At 40.7% G+C, this 26,124-nt stretch overlaps 1 protein-coding gene and 1 non-coding gene across 2 annotated transcripts; one reads left to right on the top strand and one right to left on the bottom strand.

Moving 5' to 3' along the window:
- Positions 1-3,676: 3,676 nt before the first annotated feature.
- On the bottom strand, positions 3,677-5,760 carry LOC132611940 (uncharacterized). Its single transcript, XM_060326296.1, has 3 exons — positions 5,414-5,760; positions 4,004-4,706; positions 3,677-3,784 (listed from the first exon to the last, which is right to left on the bottom strand). The coding sequence occupies exons 1-3, from the start codon at positions 5,758-5,760 to the stop codon at positions 3,677-3,679; spliced, it is 1,158 nt and encodes a 385-aa protein (XP_060182279.1).
- Positions 5,761-12,270: 6,510 nt separating this feature from the next.
- Positions 12,271-12,376, top strand: LOC132612429 (small nucleolar RNA R71). Its single transcript, XR_009571790.1, has one exon. It is a non-coding gene; the product is annotated as a small nucleolar RNA R71 (small nucleolar RNA).
- The last annotated feature ends 13,748 nt before the right edge of the window (positions 12,377-26,124 follow it).

Below are 26,124 nucleotides of genomic sequence, written 5' to 3'. Positions count from 1 at the left end.
AAATAAAAAATATATTATGGCTTTTAATCAATATAAATATCACTAAAGCAAATGACGGATCTTTTTATCTTGAAAAATTTCATTTTTAGTTTCTTCTGCACTTGAGAATAAGCAGAAAGTTGTAGTTTCTCGAGAAGATTTGTGAACGAAGCCACTTTCAAGTCTTAATTGGGAATAAGGCAACTGATTTTCTTTTTCATTTATTTTTGGAAATTAGGGGTTAGAAAAAGGGTCATGGGGTGCATTTCGTAATTTTTAAAATTTGAGTGTTTCAACTTATACACTTAAGCCCCTTACACTTATATTAAAATATACAAAAACCCCTCTCTCTTTCTCCTAAAATATGCATAAGTCTCCTTCTCTCTCTTCACTCTCTTTTCAATCTCTCCAGTCAATTTTTCTTCTCTCTAGGGCCTAGAAGCTCTCAAATCGTCATCCTCAGGTATGTTAATTAATTTTGCATCAGTGGTGAAGCATTTTAAGATCCATATTGCCTATTTAAAAGTATGATTTGATTATTTTTTTTAAACGATCATGATAATGTTCATAAAGTGTTCATAAAATTCTATTGTTTTTTTCAAAACCTTTGAAGTTTTACCTGTTTTTCCATCGAAATGTGTGTTATTTATTCTTATTTTGCTTGTTTCAATATTTCTTTTTGTGTTTTTGCTTTTTGTAGATTATGGTCTATTAATAGACTTTTGGTCGATTATTCTTATTCCCTATCTGAAAAACAGGCAAAATAAAGTCCCTATCTGAGGATGGTTCAGATACAACCGCCACGTCCCGATTCAGGATGGTTCAGATACAGTTGAGAGTGATGGTTCTTATATCGTGGTTCAACAATGTCTTTATTGTTTATTGATACGCTCAAATCACACCTATTAATGGTGTAAAGCGGACGTTGTCAAATATAGTAACCCAAACAAGGTTGGGGTCGAATCCCACAGGGAATATGGAGAGAAAAAGGTACTAATTATTTATGTAACTAATCTCTAGAAACTTTAATTTTATTCCGAATAGTATAGATGAGAGATTTGGTTTGTATTCGCTATTTTGAAGTATTTGGAATTTGTTTGGATTGGGAGAACCAAAGTTGTGTCCTCGCGGTGATTAGATGTTATGCTATGGGTATCAATATGATATATTTCTAATGGGTCGTGGTTTTGTATGCACTTAAACTCTAATGCACTTTCTAATAGTTAGAAAGTATTTCTTTTCATGATTTTCCCAAATGTAGAAAAGTTGTAAGTAAGATCGATTAAATATGCCAAGTAAAACTCATCTTATCCCTAAGTGAGTTCATTAAACGAGGGTTAGCGCCCCGAGTCCTTGTTATATTATTTCAAATCACACCCTAGTTCATCTTTCCAAATAAACTAGGGTTTGTGCATAAGCAAGTGTTTGCAACCAGTAACTAACAATGAATGTGAGAAATAATAAAACACATCACAACCCATTATATATATACAATGTTAGACACCCATTACATAAAACCCATCATTTGGGTCCACAACTTTGATTAAGGAAACTACTCACACATGATGGTCTCAAAAGTACTAAGCAATAAATGAGACATAAAGCTTACAAAGTGTGATAAAGATGATGGAAAATAGAATCTTATTGTCTTCACTAAGCTCCAAAAGTGGAGTAATCAATGCTCACCCACTAATGGAACTTTGTTCACGTGCATAAACTGAAAACTGGCTGCTAAAAATAACCTAAAATGTTCTTTAAATAGGCTCCAAAAAATGCACAGCAGCGACTGACAAAATTGCCCTCGATAGCAAGTCGTTCGACGGTCCGTCGATTCCTCCGTCCTTTGTATCTTCAGCAATGTGATCCATTCGACGGTGCCGTCGACCAGTTCGACGCTCCGTCGAGTATTCCGTTTTTCTCTCTTCTTGTTGACAGATCTTGATTGACAACACAAACGACGAAGCGTCGATCAGTTCGATGCTTCGTCGATGTCTCCGTCCTTTGTCGTCTTCAACTAATGTCATCACTGGAAAATCGAGCTTATCGACGCTTTGAAGGACGGTCCGTCGGCTGATCGACGGGACGTCGATTCTTCATTTCTGGCCAATTTTTCCTTTGTTCTTTGTTTTTGCTTTTGGGCTATTGTTTTCCTAAAACACAACAAAAACATATTAACAAGAACCAGACTTACTTGAAAACAACCAAAATTCATAATAAAAAAGCGTCGAATGTGCCACAAATCCGCGGCACATCAACACCCCCAACTTAGGATCTTTGCATGTCCTCAAGCAAGTTAGACAAAATAACCACAAAATAAAATTACAACTATGCTAAAAATAAAGTAAAAGTAACTACAATGGTGCTTGCTCATCACTACCGGCATGTGCATTTTTCAAATCAACTCCCTCTTTCCTCATTCCCAAATAGGGTTCTTTCATAATAACTTATTAGAATTGACCATGACACTTCAATCAATGACATCACATTATTAGAAGCATTTATGCGTGCGAGTATTCACCATTATGCCTTCACTTAGATTAGAGAATGTCCCACACACAATTTTACGATAAGAATCGGGACAAGGATGGATGAGAATAGAAAGCACTCACGCTCACAAAGAAGTTCATGATTTACAAGTGCAGATACCATATGCTTGCCTTTAATTTCAATGCCTAACACTTTCGGATGGTTCAGTTATGATCTGTTCTTGGGTTGTAATGTAGGCTCGAGGACGGGTAGGATACTCATTTGGGAATTGGTGATTCATCCGCCTCGACACTACAGATTTTGACCTTTCTTCTCATGCCCATTCTATTCATTCTTCAACTCATGACTAAGATGTGATTTTACTCTTACTAGAATTTACAATCTTTTTATGAGACAATATTATTATTATTATTATTATAAATCTATATATATATTTTTTAAACTTTTCTCAAATTTGATCCGCTATCACATCCAGTTCTCGACTATGCAACTCACACCCCCCAGCTTTAGGCTCTTGGCCTTTACTTCACACATATACCACCCCCAACTTAGGCGATTTGCCTCTTTTCTCTAGTAGTGTCAAGGAGGGAACGGGTGCAAAGATGGAATGAAGTCATGAAGCGGGGAAAAGGTTTGTTATGACTAATCAAGAGAAAAAGTCAAAGTCTCAACATGGGAACTAGTGATATTCATATAGAACAGGTTTTGGGCTTTTTAAGGTTAACATGATAGTTTACAAGGAAAGCCTATGATCACTTCACAACCAACTATCCTAAGCAATATAGCACAACTTACCAGGCAAGTTCTAGATCCACATATGCTAACAATGAACACAAGAAGTTCTCACACTCACAATGGCATAAGGATTTGAACACTCAATTCATACACACTCTAATATCTATGATATCACCAAAAGAACCATACATGTCAATTCATTACAACTTAAGATACTCAATAAACTTTCGGAGGGGTCAATTTCAAATCAATCCATTTTCAAGTTCACAAATATCCTTTTTCATTCAAAATTCATGCCATAAGTTCAAAATGCAACAACCATGAAAGTCACAATTACTTTAAGCAAGATTTAACACATATATACACTACAAGGTACATCAGGTTACCCCACCCCTAGCAAAAAGAGGATGCATTGTCCCCAATGCATCAAAAATCATACCATCACCCCATGGTGTAGGGGCCGACCTGAGATGCTCTAATCCTGCTGTTGCTGCTGAGGTGTCTCCTCCGCAGCGGTGATAATGGGAGCCCTCTCTACTGCTGGCTTAGTGGACTGAAGAGGTGGAGCTGACTGGCCCTGTGGCTGCAGGTCCAGAGGAGCTATCGTAATCGGCTTGACTGGTGCTGGGATAGCACTAGTGCTGGAAGATGCGCCGGTGAACCTCGTGTCCAGGCGCGACCGCCGAATACCCTCCTAAAGCTCGGGGTCTTCATCCTCATTATCCTCCTCCTCATCCTCATCATCAGCCAATGTGTCAGGCCTCTTTCTCTTGCGACTTTCCCTAGGCTCATCCTCAGTCACCAAGTCAACTACTCTAATCAAATCTGAAATGCTGGCGACCGGTGCAGGTTGTGTCGGGTCATCCACAATAACCTGCTCTCTTGTCCGAAGGGCCGTAATCTCAGCTCGGAGCCGGTCAAGCTCGGTCTTCAAATCTCCCGAATTACCACACTCACTCTTCTTCTCAATAGTGAGTATCCGCATCTCTAAACTGTCAAGTCGCGCATTTACCCTAGCGTGATGCCTCTCCATAGCCTCCTGAAAAGGCTCCAACTCTGGTGCAATCTCTTTCCGGACAAATCTACCCAACTGCTGTAATATCCAGGTCACCTGCTGATCAGCACGCTCTGCCGTGATGGCAAACTTTCTGAAGTTGGCTCTGTTGAGGACAAAGAGATCCTCGGAAGCCGATGCTGCGGCTGACGTAGGAATAGGAGATGAAGATGGGACAGCAGGCCGAGGTGGTGCCTCTGAAGAAGGGGTAGCATCAACTACAGATGATGTGGAGGCCTCTGTTGTGGATAGTCCTTCCGTGCCTATATCACCTGTGCCTTGTGGTACTGAATCCATAACATGCTCAGTCTGCTCATCCATGAGATCTAGCAATGAAGTACTGGTGGCCTGAGATTTACGGAGAGTCTCATCCCTACTTCGTGTGATGTCACACACCTTTGTTGCGGGGAGAGTAGTTGCAAATGTATCAATGTGCCTCACCTGGGCCAACCTACACAACTGCGTGATAAGGCACAGGAATATCAAGGTTGTCGCCTCCTGTGGTACGCGTGCCCGAATGGCTCTACTGGTCAGATCACCCAAGTTCATTGGGTACCTGGATAGCATGGCAGCCACAACCACTGCTCTGTCCGGCGTGACTATGTTATCTGCTCCCGTGGGCAGAACCCGATATATGACAAAATTTCACCAAAATTTAGATTCCAAGCTAATATCCGCCTTATGTATTTTGGCATCCAAGTTTCTCACCCATGGGGCCTGGTCCGCCGGCCCTCTAGCCATCACCGTTGCAAACCATTTCCTTACAGATTTCTCAGCCCTTCTTTCAAACTTATCATCATATTCCACTGTGGTCGGTGCCACGAAGTCATCACCAAAATAAAACCTGTTGCTTGTGTGGGCTGAGATGTCAACATGGACACCCCGAACATACACTGTGTCTAATAGAGGGGCGACTTTCAAAGCTCTCTTGTTCTTGTGTCGCTGCTCTAGCATCACTCTGTAGGTAGCATAGAATTCCCGAACCATGGTCGGGCAATAATCCCCTGGAGGTTGTGTGAATGCCTCAAGATGATAGTGCTGGATGAGATCAGTAATCCGAGGGTAGCCTCTAAGCCGCTCATACTGATTTGTTCTTCTTCTTGAATATTTCTCCTCGGATTACCCCCGCTGACTGTAGTGGCCCCTTTTATATAGTACTTTCGGCACCCCTCATAGGGGAATTGGATTGCAGCTACCTCCATCTTTTGCAGCTGCAGCCGCTCGTGTTCCTCATCTGAATTTCTCTTAGGAGCGGCTGGTTGCTCTGTTGCTGCCTCGCTAGCATCAGCAGATGTGGAGGATGAAGACCCCTCTATAGACTGGGAGGAGAGTGGGGTGGGTGATGCTGCTCGGGGAGTGGTGTCCTGTGCCCTCAATCTAGTCGTTGAGACCATCGCTTGACGTTCAGAGTCGGAGGGTTCATCCCTAAGAGTAAAGGTTGTTTTTCGCTGACCTCGACCTTTTCTGGAGCCACCACCCCGCTTGAATGGATTTTTTGGAGGCATACTTGCGAAAAGAACACCCTTCGTTGTTAAGAAAACCATAGAAATATAACAAAACCAGACAAAAGTGCAAAACATGCGATAATGTTAAAGCTGCCAGCGGTCCGTCGATTTGCTACAAGAGTCGCCGAACAGATCGACGGAGCGTCGAAGTGTTCGTCGAATCGATCGACGAGTCGTCGATCTCATCGACGATCTCTTGTTAGCCACTGGAATATTCAACTGAAAGTCGGTGGGAAGGACACCCCTTTGATTGATTCGACGGGCCGTCGAGTCCACCGTCGAGGTTGTTTTGGTTAAGACTTCTGAGAGGGCTCATTCGACGTTGAGTAGGATGGTCCGTCGAATGAATCGACGGGCCGTCGAACTGAGCATCGAATGAGTTCGCAGGCTAATGCTAACAGATTCAATACATTCCTTTAGCCGTGGTGCACATCTTCACGTAGTTTGGGGTTACTCAGACTTCACCCCACGTTGGATTGGCTTAGAATAGGGAAGACAATTGGCGGGCAAAACAACTCTGTGGTCGTAATGCCCTCCAAGCCATCGTTACACACAACGCCACACTTTGGCATTTCATCAAACAGGTGGCGGGCAAAACAACAACAATCTCATGAATGAGGTGTGTTTGTCGTAATGCCCTCCGACTCGGCTAAAGATCAATGACCCAACATCTAAAAACAAACCACCCCCAGCAAAAAATGAGCATCCTAGGCGAAATAATAGAAAAAACATGGAGCAATTGGAAGGCAAGCAAAAATAATCAAAACAAGCCATGGAATGCGAGCAAACAATTAGCAAAAACAAGGGAGCAAACAATCCACGAACTCACATACCTTAAAATGGAAAGAATATGATTTCAGCCCTTAAGGAAGGAAAAACACCCGAAGAATCACTACTAGGGTGACACACACAGAGGGACAGAGTAATAGGGCAGGAGGGGAGTGGTGGTTGTGGGGTGGTGAAGAGAGGGGGACGTGGGTAACGGTTATGGTAGAGGGAGAGGTGGAGAGAGAGAGAGAGAGAGAGACGTAAAAGAAAAGAAAGAGGAAAGAGAGAAATGATTCGGGTTATCTACTACTGATCTGAACCGACGCGTCAAAAGGACGGAGGGTCGATTGGTTCGACGCTCCGTCGAGTGAAAACACCCCCTTTATATATATATATATATATATATATATATATATATATATATATATATATATATATATATATATATATATGATAAAGAGAGAAGAACGCCCGTCGATCAGTTCGACGGAGCGTCAAACCTGTCATTGAACTTCCATTATTTCCAGTGACAAATCTTTCAGGTGGTCCACTCCAACAGTGTATTCGACGGCTCATTGATCAGATTGACGTTCCGTCGAATGTGCCGTGTATCTGCTTTCTTGGCAATTTCTGGGTTCAACACTTAGGTTCCTCGACACATTAACAAACATCAACACAACACAACAACAAAAATCAACGAAATGGAAAAACATATTGCAAAAATGACCATGGGTTGCCTCCCAAGAAGCGCACAATTTAACGTCGCGGCACGACGTAATACCACTTTTGGTGTTAAGGTCCGGTGCCATGTTTTAACCGGTGAGCATCAACATTCTTGTCCCCATCAACCATCCAATGGTAGTGCTTTACCCGATGGCCATTCACCCTGAAAGTACGAGTCCCATCATCGGACTTTAACTCCATCAACCCATTGGGTGACACAATCACCAAAGTAAAAGGGCCGGACCACTTGGATTTCAACTTGCCCGGAAAGAGCTTCAACCTTGAATTGAATAGCAATACCGAATCACCCGGTTGAAAATCTCTCTTCAGAAGTTTGACATCATGATAGTGCTTCATATTTTATTTATACAAACTTGCACTCTCATAGGCATGATACCGAAACTCATCCATTTCATTCATTTGAAACAACCACAGCATGGTTGCTTCGTCCCAATTCATGTTCAATTTTTTTAATGCCCACAAAGCTTTGTGTTCAAGTTCAACAAGTAGATGGCAAGCTTTACCGAACAACAACCGATAAGGAGAAGTACCAATGGGTGTCTTGAATGCTGTTCTATAAGCCCAAAGAGCATCATCAAGCTTAGATGACCAATCAGTTCTATTTGCATTAACCGTCTTGGCTAAGATGCTTTTTATCTCCCGATTGGAGACTTCGACTTGCCCACTAGTTTGGTGATGGTAAGGAGTTGCCACCCTGTGCTTCAGTCCATATTTCTTCATGAGATTAGCGAATTGCTTGTTGCAAAAGTGAGTGCCACCATCACTAATGATTTCCCTTGGAGTGTCAAACCTTGTGAATATGTTTCTTTTGAGAAATTTGGTGACACTCTTGCCATCATTGTTGGCAATGCTACAGCTTCGACCCACTTGGACACATAGTCAACCGCAACAAGGATGTATCGCATACTACGAGAACTCACAAATGGGCCCATAAAGTCGATGCCCCACACATCAAATAGCTCAACCTCCATGACAAAATTCATTGGTATTTCGTGCTTCCTCCCAATCGACCCTTGGCGTTGACATTGGTCACAATATTTCACCATCAAATTTGCATCATGATAAAGGGTGGGCCAATAATAGCCACATTCAAGCACTTTAGCTACTGTGCGGTTCCCACTGTGATGATCCCTCACGGGAGAGTCATGGAAAGCTTTCAAGATTTCCATGGCCTCGAATTCGGCCACACATCGGCGAATGATGTTGTCGGCACAAGTGCGGAATAAATAGGGCTCATCCTAATAGTATTGACTACTATCTCTCAAAAATTTCTTCTTTTGATAAGCCTTGATGTCGTCGGGGATAAGACTCGTTACCAAGAAGTTGGCGATATCTGCATACCAAGGGGAAACCTCACAAGATACAGCCAAGAGTCTCTTATCAGGGAAAACAACATTTAACTCAAGATTTCCACTCGGTCTCCCAGCTTCCTCAAGTCTAGATAGATGATCCGCAACTTCGTTTTCACAACCTTTTCGATCTTTGACCTCAAAGTCAAACTTTTGCAACAACAATACCCAACGAATCAACCGTGGCTTTGCATCTTTCTTTGTCATCAAATATCTCAAGGCCGCATAATCCGTATGAACAACCACTTTGGATCCAAGTAGATAGGCCCGGAACTTCTCAAACGCGTAGACAATGGCTAGAAGCTCTTGCTCGGTGACGGTATAATTCATTTGAGCTCCATTGAGGGTCTTTCTAGCATAATAAATTGGGTGCATGATTTTGTTGTGCCTTTGCCCAAGTACCGCACCAATAGCAAATCCACTCGCATTACACATGAGCTCAAATGGCAATGACCAATCTGGAGATACAATAATTGGAGTAGAGGTGAGAATTTCCTTCAACTCATTAAATGCCTTAAGGCATTTCTCATCAAACACAAACTTAGCTTCTTTTTCAAGAAGATTACACATCGGGTTGGCAATCTTGGAGAAATCTTTGATGAACCGCCGATAGAAGCCGACATGTCCCAAGAAGCTACGAACTCCTTTGAAAGAGATTGGTGGAGGGAGCTTGGCTATAACATCAACTTTTGCTTGGTCTACCTCAATACCCTTCTCGGAAATCCTATGGCCAAGGACAATCCCTTCCTTCACCATGAAATGACATTTCTCCCAATTAAGTACAAGGTTGGTTTCTTCACACTGCTTCAATACCTTACCGAGATTAGCAAGACATTCGTCAAAAGAGTCACCAACAACCGAAAAGTCATCCATGAAGACTTTCAAGAAATCTTCCACCATATCCGAGAAAATAGACATCATACACCGTTGGAAAGTAGCCGGGGCATTGCATAAGCCAAAAGGCATGCGGCTGAAAGAAAAATTGACATAAGGACAAGTGAAAGTGGTTTTCTCCTGGTCCTCTAATGCAATGTTAATTTGGTTGTACCCTGAATAGCCATCCAAAAAATAATAATAAGCTCTTCCGGCTAGCCGATCAAGCATTTGATTAATAAAAGGCATAGAGAAGTGGTATTTACAAGTCGCGGTGTTGAGCTTTCGATAGTCCATACGCACTCTCCATCCGGTAACTGTCCTTGTAGGAATCAACTCATTCTTGGAATTAGGGACAACAGTGATGCCCCCCTTCTTTGGCACACATTGCACCGGACTAACCCATGGACTATTTGCAATTGGGTATACAACACCCGCATCCAACCATTTGATTATCTCCTTCTTGACCACTTCTTGCATAGGAGGGTTTAGCCTTCTTTGATGCTCTATACTTGATGAACTATCCTCCTCAAGTTCGATTCTATGTTCACAAATACTGGAGGGAATCCCCATAATATTCGCAATAGTCCACCCAATAGATCTTCGATAAGCCCGTAACACTTCAAGCACCTTTTGAGTTTGTTCCTCATTTAACAAAGATGAGAGAATAACCGGTAAAGTATTATCTCGGCCAAGAAAAGCATACTTCAAATAAGAGGGAAGTAGCTTGAGCTCAAGTTTTGGAGGCTCAATAATCGAAGGCTTAGCCGGAGGAGTGGTTCTTTTATCAAGATCAAGAGATAATTTCTTCGGCTCATAAGAATACGAACCCCGGCCAATAAGAGAATTAACCGTTTCAATATATCCCTTCATGTCATCTGCCTTGAAGTTCACCAAAATAGCCGAAAGTGTTTCGTCAAAGTGCTCCTCCTCTAACTTATGATCTGCCGCTTCGTCTACCACATCGAAAGAATCAATGACCGAAATCCTCTCATAAGCACTAGGCAATTTTAACCCCTTGCTAGCTTGGAAAGTTACCTCTTCATCATTGAGCCGGAATTTTATTTCATTCTTTTCCGAGTCCATTAGAGCTCTCCCGGTGGCAAGAAATGGACTTCCCAAGATAATTGAGACTTCTTTGTCAACCACACAATCAAGGATGACAAAATCTGCCGGTAATAAGAATTCCCCCACTCTAACAAGGATGTCATCAATAACCCCTACCGGTCTTTTGATGGTTCTACCAGCCATTTGGAGACGCATGCTCGTTGGTCTAGGTGTTCCCAAACCGGATTGCTTATAGATGGCTAGTGGCATCAAATTAGTACTAACCCCATTGTCACATAAAGCACGAGCAAAATCATGATGACCAATGGTGCAAGGGATAGTGAAAGCCCCGGGATCTCCCTTCTTCTCAACCTTTGATGACGAAATAATAGCGCTCACATGGTGGGTGACTCCCACCGTATCATGCTTGATTGGTCTTTTCTTCGTCAACAAGTCTTTCAAGTATTTAGCAAATCCCGACATTTCTTGGAATGCATCAAGAAATCGGATATTCATTGACAACCCTTTCAATTGGTCGTAGAAGCGTTGACACTTGGCATCCTCCGTTCTTTTCATCAATCTTTGTGGGAACGGGGGAGGATATTTATATTTTTGAGTCAAGGGTTTAATTTCCCCCGTGACCTTGCTCTTTTGGGTGCTACCCCCGGTATCTTTTTCAACACTTGGCTTCTCATCACCCTCGAGAACAATAGGGTGTGCCTCCTTCTCTTTTTAAACAATAATAGGCACTTCAATTGGTGCCTCCAGTTCTTCTTCAATTTCTTCCTCAATAACCTCATCAACAATCGACTCGACAATGATAGGTTCAACCACTCTCTGATTCACCGCATTAAGGATCTTTCCACTTCTAGTAGAAATAGCTTTGCATGAGGCAATGTGATCACCTCTACTACCCTTTGGGTTCGGAATTATGTTGCTAGGAAGGCCCCCTCTTTGTGGTGGATGTTGCTCACGAGAAAGATCTCGCATTTGTGACTCAAGTTTTTTAATCGAAGCGGTGTGAGAGCCTACCACTTCGGTCAAATTTTCCATCTTCTTGTCACTCTTATTTTGGTTGTCCAATATCTTTTCAAGCATAGATTCCATTTGAGAGGTCCCTTGATCATTGGAAGGACCCTCTCGCCAAATTTGAGAGTTAGAAGAACGACCCTTTGGTGGAACATAGGCATTGGAATTCCGATTACCATAAATGTTGTTGTTGTAATCCCTCCTGTTCGAACCACCATATTCATGTCGGCCATATTGGTTGCTTTGTTGTTAGGGTCTCCATTAGTTTTGATAACCCCCTTGAGAGTTATCGATATAATTAGCATCCTCACGTTGTGGCTGCCCTTCTAGATAAGTTTCCTCCGAGACTTGGTACAGTCCTGGAGCATGAGATGGCATCTCTTCGACAACATTCACACTTTTAGCTTCTTTCTTCGCAAGCCTCTTTGACAGTAAATCCATGGTGGTTTGCAATTGAGCAAAAGCATGATCTCGCTCATGATTTTCTTTGGCCACCGTGGCAACAGAGGGACTACCATATGATAATATTTCACTATCATTTGAGTGCCAAGCTTGATTGTGGGTGGTGAGCTTATCGAGCAACCTGGTGATGTTAACAAATGATTTGTCCATGAAGCATCCCCCAGCTGCAGTATTGACAGCAATTTGATTCATTGTATCTAACCCCTTGTAGAACTTCTCGGTGAGAATAGCATCCGGAAACCCGTGAGTTGGAGATTGAGCTAGATAGTACTTGAAACGCTCCCATGCCGAATATAATTGTTCCCCCGGAAGTTGTTTGAACTCAAAGATCTTATCCCGAAGTTGAGCCTTTTTGCTTGGTGGGAACCACTTCTTCAAAAATGTATTGGCTAACTCGCTCCAGGTGTGAATAGAATTTGTGGGTAGCTTTTCATACCATTCCCTTGCTTGGCCAGCCAAGGAATATTTCAAGACCCGTAACCGAAGTGCATCAGTAGAAACAACACCTTGGGATTGTTGAGCACACACATGCAGGAAGTTCTTCAAATGTCGGAGTGGACAATCCTCCGAAGAATTTCGGAAATAACCTTCAGGTTTCAGCAGCTAATAGATAGAACTATCAATTTTGAAAGTAGCATTTCCAGTCCTAGGAGGGACCACAGCAGAAGCATAATCAACTTTATTGATGAATTCCGCAAATATATTCTCATCCTCATCCTCTTTTGGTATAGGTGGGTTCACTTGGAGTCCACCTTGGTTTCCTTGATTTCGATTCTGTCTTCCTGCCATGTTCACCTGGTTCACCACAACAACAAACAAGGTGTGATGGAATAGAAAAAGTTTTAAAGAAGAGTAAACAACAATCAGTAATTTCAAAACTGTATTCCCCGGCAACGGCGCAAAAATTTGATACGCTCAAATTACACCTATTAATGGCGTACAGCGGACGTTGTCAAATATAGTAACTCAAAAAAGGTTGGAGTCGAATCCCACAGGGAATATGGAGAGAAAAAGGTACTAATTATTTATGTAACTAATCTCTAGAAACTTTAATTTTATTCCGAATAGTATAGAGGAAAGATTTGGTTTGTATTCGCTATTTTGAAGTATTTGGAATTTGTTTGGATTGGGAGAACCAAAGTTGTGTCCCCGCGGTGATTAGATGTTATGCTATGGGTATCAATATGATATATTTCTAATTAGTCGGGGTTTTGTATGCACTTAAACTCTAATGCACTTTCTAATATTTTCTAATAGTTAGAAAGTATTTCTTTTCATGATTTTCCCAAATGTAGAAAAGTTGTAAGTAAGATCGATTAAATATGCCAAGTAGAACTCATCTTATCCCTAAGTGAGTTCATTAAACGAGGGTTAGCGCCTCGAGTCCTTGTTATATTATTTCAAATCACACCCTAGTTCATCTTTCCAAATAAACTAAGGATTGTGCATAAGCAAGTGTTTGCAACCACTAACTAACAATGAATGTGAAAAATAATAAAACACATCACAACCCATTATATATATATACAATGTTAGACACCCATTACATAACACCCATCATTTGGGTCCACAACTTTGATTAAGGAAACTACTCACACATGATGGTCTCAAAAGTAGTAAGCAATAAATGAGACATAAAGCTTACAAAGTGTGATAAAGATGATGGAAAATAGAATCTTATTGTCTTCACTAAGCTCCAAAAGTGGAGTAATCAATGCTCACCCACTAATGGAACTTTGTTCACGTGCATAAACTGAAAACTGACTGCTAAAAATAACCTAAAATGTTCTTTAAATAGGCTCCAAAAAATGCACAGCAGCGACTGACAAAATTGCCCTCGATAGCAAGTCGTTCGACGGTCCGTCGATTCCTCCGTCCTTTGTATCTTCAGCAATGTGATCCATTCGACGGTGTCGTCGATCAGTTCGACGCTTCATCGATGTGTCCGTCTTTTTTCGTCTTCAACTAGTGTCATCACTGGAAAATCGAGCTTATCGGCGCTTCGAAGGACGGTCCGTCGGCTGATCGACGGGACGTCAATTCTTCATTTCTTGCCAATTTTTCCTTTGTTCTTTGTTTTTTCTTTTGGGCCGTTGTTTTTCTAAAACACAACAAAAACATATTAACAAGAACTAGACTTACTTGAAAACAACCAAAATTCATAGTAAAAAGGCGTCGAATGTGCCACAAATCCGCGACACATCATTTATATATATATATATATATATATAACATAAATGCCTAGGTGTAGAAGAAGAGGAGGAAAAATACTCCCCCGTTCTAGTGATATGGTTTAAACCCGTTCTGCTACGAATCGTAAGGATAAAAAAAAGGTGAAGAAGTTAGCCGAGATCGAAAAAGAAAAAGAAGTTTAGAACCTGAGAGGTAATCCTACTCAGACCCCTATTGATGAGTGTAGTGTTGATGGTGATGAAGGAGATAGAGTTGATAGTAGAGTTGAGAGTGATGATTATGTATCTGAGAATGGAGGAGTTTGATCAAGAAAGATAATGGAGGAGTTTGATCAAGAAAGATAATGGAGGAGTTTGATCAAGAAAAGAGATAATGGAGGAGTTTGTTCAAGAAAAAAGACAATGGAGGAGTTTGAACTTTGGTCGGTTTTATATAGGGAAGATGCATTGTTAAGGTTGTAATTTTAAGAATTTTTTATTTTATTACCATTGTAAAGGAATTTGTGGTCCGTCAGTCGAAATAAAGCTAGGTGTGCCGGGTCAATTATAAGCCAAAGCGGAAATACACCACCTTAGTTTATAATAATCCACTGCTTAGGATAATTTTAGACCATTTTGATTGATGATAAACCAGAGAAATAAAGGCGACCGTTGTAATGAAAAAAGCATGTTGAATTTGCACTAGTCTAATGGGAATTTTTTTTTAAAAAAATAAAAATAAACCCCAACCAAATGCTTCAAGCAAGAGATTTGATTGATCATCAGATATGGCGGCAACTCAGAATGGGTTCCTCATTGTTCTGGTTTGATAGATGGACTGGTTTAGGACCTTTCTATTTTTTACACCATCTGATTTTATAGCAATGAAGAAATCAACAATGTGAGTGATGTGGTTACTGAAGGTAGGTGGCATGTGCATGCGGTCAGAAATAATTTTCCTGAAGAGTTAGCTGATTTCATTTTGACTGAAATACAACCACCTACTAGAGGAGATGAGTTGGACAAGCCTTGGTGGATGCTTGAAACTAAGGGTGGATTCACTGTTAAGTCTGCATGGGAGTACATTAGGAGCAAAGGTGAAAAAAAAGAAGTTTATAAGAAAATCTGGGTGAAAGGGTTGCCTTTTAAGAATTCTTTCTTGATGTGGAGAGTATGACATTTCAAAGTGCCCTTGGATGAGGCGGTCAAAAGTTGGGGATATCATATGCCTTCTAAGTGCATGTGTTGTGCTAATCCAAGGGAAGAAACAATCCCTCATATCTTTTTGAGGTGTGAAACTGCCCAGAGGACTTGGTCCTGTTTCTGTGCTACAGCTGGTTTGAATATAAATGGAATGCACTTGCATTAGGTTATTATGCAATGGTGGTCTGCAGATGTGATTCCAAGAATGAAGACTATTTTTTATGCAATTCCATCTATCATAGTATGGGAGCTTTGGAAAAAGAGGAATGGGGATATGCATAAGGACAAGGTGTCAACTAGCAGAGTAATTTATCAAGCCACAAGTAATATTCAGCAGTTAGTGAGACAGAAAAAACCAAGGATTAAAACTGTTCCTTACAGATGGTCTGACATTTTGAAGATTCGGGAACAGTTTGTGCCAAAACTGCAAGTCACTAAGGTCGAGTGGAATTTTCCTCCTCAGGGTACATGGAAGTGCAACACTGATGGTGCTTCTAGGGGCAACCCTGGTACAAGCTCATTTTCATTTTTTGTGAGGAATCATGTTTGCTCATGCCAAAGAAATAGAGAATGCTACAAATACTGAATCTGAAGCTTTGGCTTTGCTTGAAGCAGCTAAATTCTGTCTATCTCAGCATGTTTGTTCATTTATTCTTAAGACTGATTCAGTGTTAATGAAAAACATATTTCATAGGGAGTGGAAGCCTACATGGAATATAGTGTTTGTGGTTGAAGAATTCCTGGAGATATTGGACAATGTTGATGTACAGTTCTGCACATTATGAGAGATGGAAACCAGCTTGCAGATTATTTGGCTAATGTTGCCCTTGATCATAGAGAGGTTGTTGTGCATTCTTTTGCAGAACTTGACTAAAAAAGGTAGGAAGATTCTCAATAGTGACAAATTGCAATGTCCGTATTTGAGAATAAGAACTCCAAGAAGATACTGATGGAGACTGGTGGCGTGGAGTGGAGGAGTACTCACCATTATACTCAAGTCTTTCTGGAGGAGAGTATAATGGTTTATTTTTCTACTAACCTAGGCTTCTTTTTTGCAGGTTCTAGTGTCACTTCGGTGTTGTTGGGATCTGGTTACAAAAAGATAACAAGGCCATCAGATTTCCATACATAATAAGTGTAACAGGTTGTGCCAATGATCCTATGTTATGTGGAAATGAATTGGCAAAATTTCCTTCAAGGTTACTTGCCTCTACTGTCCCATTGATTCAATCTGCATAGAAAATGATATGGGATTGAGTTCTATAGTGCTCCACAAGAATATAGGGGTAGGATAGGTGACATGGAGCAAAACTGGTGGCTGCTAGTTGCTGGTGTGAATAGCAGTTCTGCTTTTATCAGGATTTCATGCAATCTTGCTGGTGTGAAGAGGAGGAATATGGGAAGTGAGTTAGTAGGTAAACTGGCACTACAGGCTAGAAACACCAGAAAAACAGCTGAAATAACTGTGTAAATACTTGCTATGGAAATATGGGCACCAGGAGTAATATTGGAAGAAATGGGCAATTTTGGTGGAATTTATTTTTTGGTGTTCAGGAGAGTAGGATTTTAGTTACCTGGTGTATCTATGATTTTACTCTGATGGGAAATTCTCTGTACAGTTGCAAAAGGACCAGGGGTAATTTTGGTAACTTCATGGTAGAATGGTTGATGTTGGTTGCTGATTGTTGTGAAATGTATGCTATATGTACCTGTTACGGTTCACTTTTACGCGGGCGCATAAAAACTACTAAGAGGTTATTGGTGCTCTAATTGGCTTTTAGTATTTTAGAGTCGCCACCTAATTTATTAAAGGAAAACTAGGAAAATCGGGTTTAAAAGGGTTTATCAAACAAGAGAAAAATCCTTTTTGGACCAAAGTTTGAGGTAAGGGTTCTGGTGATCCCTTAAAGAAGGTTTTACGCACCCTAGTATTAAAGATCCGTAGAATACGGTTGACCTACGAGCTTCAATGTGTGATTATTGTAATTATTTGCTTAAAAATGTTTAAGTTTCCGCAAAATGTCATTTAATCATATCATAACATTCAAGGAAAATTTTGGCAAAAAGTCCCTTAGAAAAGGGGGTTTTGGGTTTAAAAAAAATTCAGTGTTTAACTCACTTTATTGCTGGGCTAAGACACACCCGGGATTTCTCTCTAGTAGAGTCGCTACTGTTTTGGTCCTAATAAAATGAGTTTAGTACCTATGGATTTTATTATACATATATAGAAAATATGGAGTGTATCTCCGATTTTATACATATATATACTAGACAATGATGGCTCGTGCCACGGGCCCAACAAATTAGAAACTGTGCTTTCTTTTCCATTTTTCAGCTTTCAGTTTGTTCTTGGCTTTCTGTTGCAGCGTATTTGAAATACACTACATTGCATCATCATATATCCTAATGGTGGATGATTTTCATCTATTTATGTACTCCAGTACATAGTAAAAACAAATGAATTAATCATTTAGTATGAAAAACCAAGCTCAACAGAAAAGGTCCAATGACACCATTGAGAAGTTAAATGCCATGACTTCTAATAGGGGCTTCAAACGGTGTTAATCTACACACGAAACTCCCGCTCTTGCAGATCCAACCTAGAAAAGAACAAATTTTTAGGCCCGTTATCCGGTACAAAAGAAAAGAAAAGACAAACATCACTGGGAAGAGCAAATAAGAAATATAGAAGGATTCTTATTGCAAGTCCCAAATATTATAGAAAACTTGTGCTAGATATACCCATTACTCTGCACCTTGCAAGAACATCTCAGGGAAATGAAGAAAGGGAATGTTGAAATAAAAAAATTAATGCTCTGTAAAGTTTATCCTTCCTATTTTTTATCGACTTGCTGGCATCCTCTTCAGGAAAGTTTAAAGGAGTTGAAAAGAGAAGACCAATAGATAGAGAAAGCTACGAGGGGATGGAATTAAGAAAATTTCAAATAGAAAGGCAAAGAGGACTCGTGTGGTGTTGTTCAATATTAAGATTAAAAACAACTTGCAGAGCCGTTAAAAGTTTAGAGTATCCTAAGATATATGTTAAAGAATCTAGTATTTGTATCACTAACAAAGCTCTTTCCTAATATGGTAGGAGCACAACATACCTAAATTGTCGGGCACATGTTTTGCCAAATAGCATAGAACTGTTATCGTCAAGGCGTCCTCAACTAAAAGTTTAAGATTATTAAATTAGTTTTGTCGACAGAGCGAATTCGTAAAATATTGAAAATTATATTTTCGTTGACCAAGTATTAGAGTAAGTCTACCTTTTCATCTTGAGAGTATTATCCCCTTTAAAGTATTGACATAATCGGAGGAAAAGCCTCCTGCAAAGTAAGGCAAAGTAAAACAAATTAGCATTCCAACGCAAAAAGAAAACTGATACTTTGTTTAATAGACTAAAATAAAGACATAAAGTTGGCCTATAATCGGAGATACGTAACTTTAAAAAGGATAGAATTAGAGGCAGAAGACAAGCAACAATTACTTAAATTTCATTATCGCTCAATTCATGAGATACGAAAGGCTGAAACGGTTTATGAAGACATATCCTCGTCATTGTATTTTCAGAGCTGAAAACTGATTCAGTTACGATATATTTCTAATGAGATAGGAATATTTGATTCTTCTTGAATTCATTTTTTCCTGCAGGATTTTTCAAAGCTTGGATATTCTTAACAATTTAACATCTAATTGTTTATATCAATTTCTATTTGATCCCGATTCCAGCAAATGGGACTATGAAAAATCATTACTCTCCTTCAGCAACTACATTATTTAATTCTAGACCATCCTCACATATGTCTTTTAACACTAATTCAAGAGAGCAATACCCATAATTGGCTCTTCAAATATGTTTGTCTTCAATCCGAGTGTATTTACTTGGTCATTTATTCATCTTTACAAGTTTTAACTTTATTATGTTTTTCTTAACTTTTTTCTTGAGTTCTCTCTTCCATAATCATCTTAGTATAAAGACTACACCAACTCACTCTTTCAACCAATGTTGCTTGGGCTCTTTAGAAATGTCAATGTTTGTGTGTCGAATTCTTCAAAAGTAGTTTATTTTTGAAGAATCCAACACCGATGCGACATTGAAAGTAAAGAGTCCGTGCAACTTAGCTTTCAGTTAACTAATCCCCGAGAACCTGCAATATTTCTTCTGTATCAATATCATCTTGGGCTGTTTGAGTAAAGTAATTGGGATTTGCAACTGTCATGACCCTACCCACAGGTCGTGTGGGCACCTACCATAATACCAACCTAGTAGGTGAACCCTTACCAACTAAACCCAACATTTGAATAGTTTGCGACAACAATCTTTCAAAAATCATAAAATTAAAGCAAAAGCTTCGTACAGACTCTGTTTTTGAAAAACAATAAAACTGAAAAGAATTTCCCGGGATCTAGTCTAGACAGGTACAAGAGCTCCTACTATACAGGAAGACAAAATAAATGACATAGCCTTTGCCTGGAGTGAGATGAGCGAGACTGTAGGAGAATGCCTGATAAATCCACATGACGAAACTTCAACTAAAACCTGCAACATATCTACACCCCAAAAGGGCGTAACAAGAGTAGTATCAGTACACCACACGTACTGGTAAGCATCATAGGTCGACTAAGATTATTTCACGCAACACAATATAAAGTCAATAAGACAAGCAGATAAGTCAATGAACCTCAAGATTCTCAATAAAGGTTATTACACCCTCACCTCTTACCTTTCCACTCTCAACTGTTCACTGCTTTTATTTCCAGGAATTACGAGTATTCTACTTAATTTACTTACTACAATACGATGCATCTACGGAATGGTTCGCTATCTGAAAATCCGCTACTACACTTATCTTATATTAACCACCCCTCCACACACCATCTCAACGAAATCATAAAGATAAATAAGCAATATCAACGACGGTAGTACACACATGCATAACATAGAAATATGAGATGTAGTGCAATGCAAAATGCTATGCAAGGTCCCAACCACGCTGTACATACATGCTAACTGATGTCATTGCTCAGTAGTCATGATCTGCAGGGGACCCATGGTGTCCATGTACCACTCGTTCCGGATTCACTCCTTGGACTCGAGCTAGAAACCTTCCGCTCCGGAAAGAACCTCGGACGCAGATCCATATCATATATGTATTCCTCGTATTCAACTCAACGTCCAAAAGACCAGATAACACAAATGCCCATACTCAGCCTTTCCTGCTACATGTATCTCCTCATAACCCATGCAATGCAATGCAAAGATGCAATAAATCAAATAAGTCATGAATCATGCCCTTGGTGGGCGTAGAGCTAATCCAACTCACTTCAGTCTTCTCAATACAAATCTCTTATTAACAAGAAAGACAGCCATGTGAATATTTCAATATAACCGAAAATAAAGACGAAAATCACCCATTCCTATGGATGCATAATTTAAATACGAAGTACCCCTCAGAGACAATAGCACTCCTATTAATAACTATTCATTGTTACCCTAGCTACTATTTACACATGATTTTAATTACATTATAGAATATGTCCAACCGAACTCCATGTCCGAAGACCTAATCATGCAGTCTCCCGTCAACTCTAAAAGTATATACGATTAGCTAATCAAAGTCTAACTCAAGTAAACCATAACCTACCTCGTTGACAAACAACTAATTGATTCCCTTTTCGAATTGCTCGCCTTTCTAACCTTCATCCGAATCCATGTGAGGTAATAGCCGTAGGGAATGGTGGGGAGGAAAATAGAAAGGTATCTTTTTCTTGGTGTCAAGGGTTTTTCTTTCATATGGAACCCTAGGAGCAGCCTTTGGGAGTCTTTTATTGAATAAGGAGAGAAAAATAAACTAAGTGACCAAAAACGCGGTCACTGCTTCGCGTGGACCTCTGCGGCGGTCGAATTGCTGCTATAGCGGTGCCGCTATAGCGGAATCGCTATGGCGGTCCCTTGATTGCTATAACTGTCCGCTTCCTTCCCCGGCCCAAAGTTTTCTAATTCTGCCTGGAATTGATTTTTTTCCCACTCGTAACCCTTAAAAAACACTATAGGGCTTATTATTAACGATCCTAGACCTAGATCGAGCATGGGTTCGCGGAGTATTAAATGACGTCCGGACGGGTCGTTACACCAGATACCAATTAAACCACTGTTTGTCCCCGAACGGAGTAGGGTGAGGTAAGGGTCACTTTCCTGGGCCCTACATCATCGGAGATTGGATCTCGAACTATTGACATAGTAAAAAGAGAAAATTTAAAATTTTCAAGGCCACCGCTATAGCGGTACCACTGCAGCGGTTGAATTGCCGCCTGTAGCGGTCATCGACCAAAACCAAAAATAAATGAGGTGAACTCAGTTCACCCCTTCCACTTCCCACTTATCCCCCATAACTGATAATCTCCCTCTCCCTCACGAAAATTATTCCCCCCCTATACACCACTCAGTCCTCTCATATCCCTCCCGACTTCCTTATAACCACCCTACCCCCTTCCATTTACCAATCACTACCCAAAAATCTGATATAAATAGAGGGTTTTCTCTACACCCCAAAGTTCACTTTTTCTTGCCAAACATGCAGATCTCTCGTTATTTCAAGGTATGTGCTCTTCTTCACTGACCTATAACTTGTCTCTGGCTTCTTATTTCGAATTTTCATGCTTAACTTGCTAGATTAGGGAGAATTTGATTTTCTAGAAAGAAAAAGGGGTTTTGGTTCTTGGGATGGGCAGTTTCTTAGATCATGGAGGGTTATTTCACGTTCATATTGTTTTAGTAACACTATATACCGAAAATCTGCTCAAAATGGGGTAGTTTTATGTTTGGGTGGGATGTTTTGTAGTGGTGTAATTTTTTGGTGTTCTTGCTCAAAATTTTGGAACTATGGTAGTTGAAATAGGGTAGAATAAGTTGTAAAAGTCATGCATGCTATCACACTACTTGATCCTTGACAAAAATGGGGAAACTATAGCGGAAATTTTAGGTCTGCTAAAGATTGGGTTAGGGAATTTTTTGGACTGAAGAGGGTGGGCCCACTGACGTGGTCCATCCACCGCTACAGTGGTACCGCTGTAGTGATGGATTGATCGCTAGGAGCGGCCCGTCTTTTTAGGAGGCAGCCGCTATAGCGATCACCTGCTCGCTATAGCGAGCCCGCTACAACAACGAGGCACCACTATGGCGACGCCTTTTCTGCTTTAGCGACCCTCTTACCACTATAACGGCTTCGCTGCAGCGGTCATACCACCGCCGCAGTGGAGCTGCCTCAGGCAGAAATGAAATTTGGGATTTTTCTACTATTCCATGCATGGTCTATCACCACTAACTCTTAGTACCACACTATTCTAATTCTATTTTTCCCCCTTTTAGGCTAACTCTCTCACTTCACTATGGCGGATCAACATCAACAACAACAATAAGGACACTAAGGACAACAACCCCTAGCTCCCCCGCATATGTCAAGTTCCCCACCCATGCTTGTAAGACGCGTTTCATGGAACTGTAGACCAAGGGTCTGCTTCACGAGTCGGCTTTCATTATGGACTGGGTTGAGGAGCTGGCCCCGAAATTCTATCAGACTTTACACCACATTAGTTGGGGCCAGTTAGTCGAGGAGCCCGGGAATATCAACTGTAACTGGGTCAGGCAGTTCTATGCTATGCTCCCTACTGTGGATTGGACTGTCCCAGAGCCGCAGATTACTATTCGAGGGGTTAACATAAAAGTTGGTGCTGAGGCCATTAATTCCGTTCATGGGCTGCCTAACCCTTCACAAGATGAGCTTAAGGCCAAAGACGTTGATAGAAACAGGCCGTGGTTGGTGAGGAAGTTGGTGAGAGAATCAAAGAGGAGAAAGGCTACCTAGGTTGTCTTTTGTTTGGCTATTAAGAGTAGACACTTTACTCCTGAGGCCCAGAGGTGGTTAAACCTCATTGCCCGATGGGCTGGCCCTTCGAGCAATACTACTGATGTCACTTACCCACGGGCCCTTGTGGTGGCTTGCATCCTGGATAGTGTGCCCGTGAATGTGGGTATGCAGGTGATCGAGGAGTGGCGGGGTTTTGTGGCCTAGGTTGGACCGCTATGTGGAGTGCAATGTTGCTTTTGACCCATTGAAGGCCAAGGGAACACAGGGCAGGGCAAAAGAAAGAGGACTGGCTCGGATGACAGCGATGACAGTGGTGGCCCACAAGGCAGGAGTGGTCAGTCACAGACCTCGGGTACCCTGGAGCGCATGGAGGCTAATATGGCTGCAGTGAAGGCGACCACCGCTATGGCGGTCCTTTGACCGCTATAGTTGTCTGCTTTCTTCCCTGGCCCAAAATTTTCTAATTCTGTCCGGTATTGATTTTTTCCCACTCTTAACCCTTAAAACACTCCATAGGGCTTATTATTAACAATTCTAGTCCTAGATCGGGCATGGGTTCGCAGAGTATTAAATAACGACCGGACGGTTCGTTACAACGACTCTTAACGCCCATGCTCCAATTATTTTCCTTGTTCATTTCCACTCAAGTTACTCAACTAATAAAGAAGTATCATATAGGAGATTATTAGACTTCCATGAAACCGATATAAAAAAAGCATTAGTAGTAGACAGGTGCACCAAAACAGTTGGAGAAAGGCGCAAAATTATAGAGAAAAAAAACCAGTAATTGATACAACTAAGAAATTAAGAAGAAAAGAAACAAGCAATCCGCGGACTGATTATGCTCTATTAGATTCTCGTTTGGAGCAAATCAATTATTCTTCGTTCATGTCACGACCCGGCTAGGGGGCCACGACGAGCACCCGGTGCTACCCCACCCGGGCACCCCCTTATCGTACATAACATATCATCTAGGTGAACCATAAGTCAATTCGTGCTTTTCTTATCGTTAATCATATTGATCCCATTAGAAGACCATCATCATTTAACATATCATAGGCATCTATGCCACATCATAAGTACAAGGCCGACGTGGCTAACAAAAGATATACAAAACATGGGCCGACATGGCCGAACATCTCTACCCACATACACATGACTACGAGCCTCTAAGAGTATGACATATCGTATGAGCGGGACAAGACCCCGCTATGCCCATAATTATATACACAAAAGAATAAGTACCCAAAAGCTACGGTTCCGAAAGAAATGGAGCTCTGCTATGCAATCTCTGAATAAGCAGCTATGGATCAAGTCTGTCTCCCTGTACACCTGCGGGCATGACGCAACGTCCACAAACAAAAGGACGTCAGTACGAAGAATGTACTGAGTATGTAAAGCATGATCAACATCAATATAGAAGCATAATAGATATCATATGAAATATCATAGGAGGGGAGACAGTAATATCATCATCATCATGTCGCTTACTTGCATACATCGTCGTTCGTATCCCATAATAATAGCCATACCACCTTGTGTTCATATTCGTATACATGCCCTTACTAAGTCTTATCACACTCATATTCATATTATATACATGGTCATATCATATACATAGTATTTACATAGCATACCCAACCTCGTAGGATCGGTGTGTCATACATACTTGGCCAACCAAGGCTCAAGATCATACATACCTGGCCCTACCAAGGCGTCAGGGTTATCCGTACCATCTGCAGAGGTGTGCGCGCGTTTCGTAATCGTATACATACTTTATACATAGTCATATACATATAGTATTACCCGGCATCATAAGCTCGGGGTCTTATCATAGCCCTTCATAGGCATACATATACATATATCATAGCTCGTAAGCATCTCTAATCTCATTTTACTCTCATCATCATTACTATCCTCATCATTATCGTTACATCTACATTATGGACTTACTCGTTATACGAGGAACATAGTATAATCATAGTACATATCAAGGGTCGTGAGCTTATGAGCTCGGAATGTCAACCATGTGAAGACAACATACTCATATAGAGGAATTAGGAATTTGGCCAAGAACCATGCCTTATGAAAGAAGGGTTAGCCTTACATACCTTTCCGTCGAACTATTCTACACTTGCACGTTCCCTTCCAATGCTAGCGTTTATACCTTCATTAATATCATAACAATGGCCATTAGTCATTCACATTATCCACATTGTCTAGATTTCCTCAATTTGCCTCTAATTCACCCACATTCATGGTCATAACACCCAACTTCGTCCATTCGTCTAAAGTGTCTAGTTCATGATCTTAATACCATTTATAACACATTCATATCACAACACAACAACATTCATAACTCAATTCAAACTATTTCTCAAAATGTCACTATTCATCATTCATGACCTAGTTGACCATATTTTCTACAATCCATGTACTTTAATTCTCCAATACCTTAAACATCATGTAAAAATCATGAATCTTACCTTAGAAGTTGTAGGAACAAGCTTTGGTTGATAATACTCCTCTTTGAGCAAAACCCTAGTTTTTCTCCATTTGGAATTTTTTGACTTGGATGATACTTGATGATTCCCTTATCCTTGATTCACTTGTCTTAATGTTATTGATGGCTTATAATCCTTGAAAACTCATATAATAAATGTAGAGAGAAGTGGTGTAATGCTGTAATGAAATAAAATAAGTCTTGATCCTCATATTTAATGAATTGGAAAATCTGTGCTGGGTGAACTGTTACACCCCGACTTTACTAGGGTGTGATGGGCACCCGACCCCATATCTGGAGCCGAGCGAACCCGCTGACTCTTATTACATAGATAAACTCTCGTA

Source organism: Lycium barbarum, chromosome 9, assembly GCF_019175385.1.
Source record: "Lycium barbarum isolate Lr01 chromosome 9, ASM1917538v2, whole genome shotgun sequence".
NCBI classification, from domain to species: Eukaryota; Viridiplantae; Streptophyta; class Magnoliopsida; order Solanales; family Solanaceae; genus Lycium; species Lycium barbarum.
Note: the sequence above shows the minus strand (reverse complement) of the source record. Positions and strands in the feature narration are given on the sequence as shown.

Bases quoted from the DNA above. Each gene is read 5' to 3' on its own strand.
- LOC132611940 (XM_060326296.1), bottom strand. From the start codon at position 5,760: ATGCCTCCAAAAAATCCATTCAAGCGGGGTGGTGGCTCCAGAAAAGGT. The intron at 4,707-5,413 runs GTACTATATAAA...GCAGTTGTGTAG, and splicing joins CCCTATGAGGGGTGCCGAAA to GTTGGCCCAGGTGAGGCACA. The intron at 3,785-4,003 runs GTGACTGAGGAT...CTGGACCTGCAG, and splicing joins TGATTAGAGTAGTTGACTTG to CCACAGGGCCAGTCAGCTCC.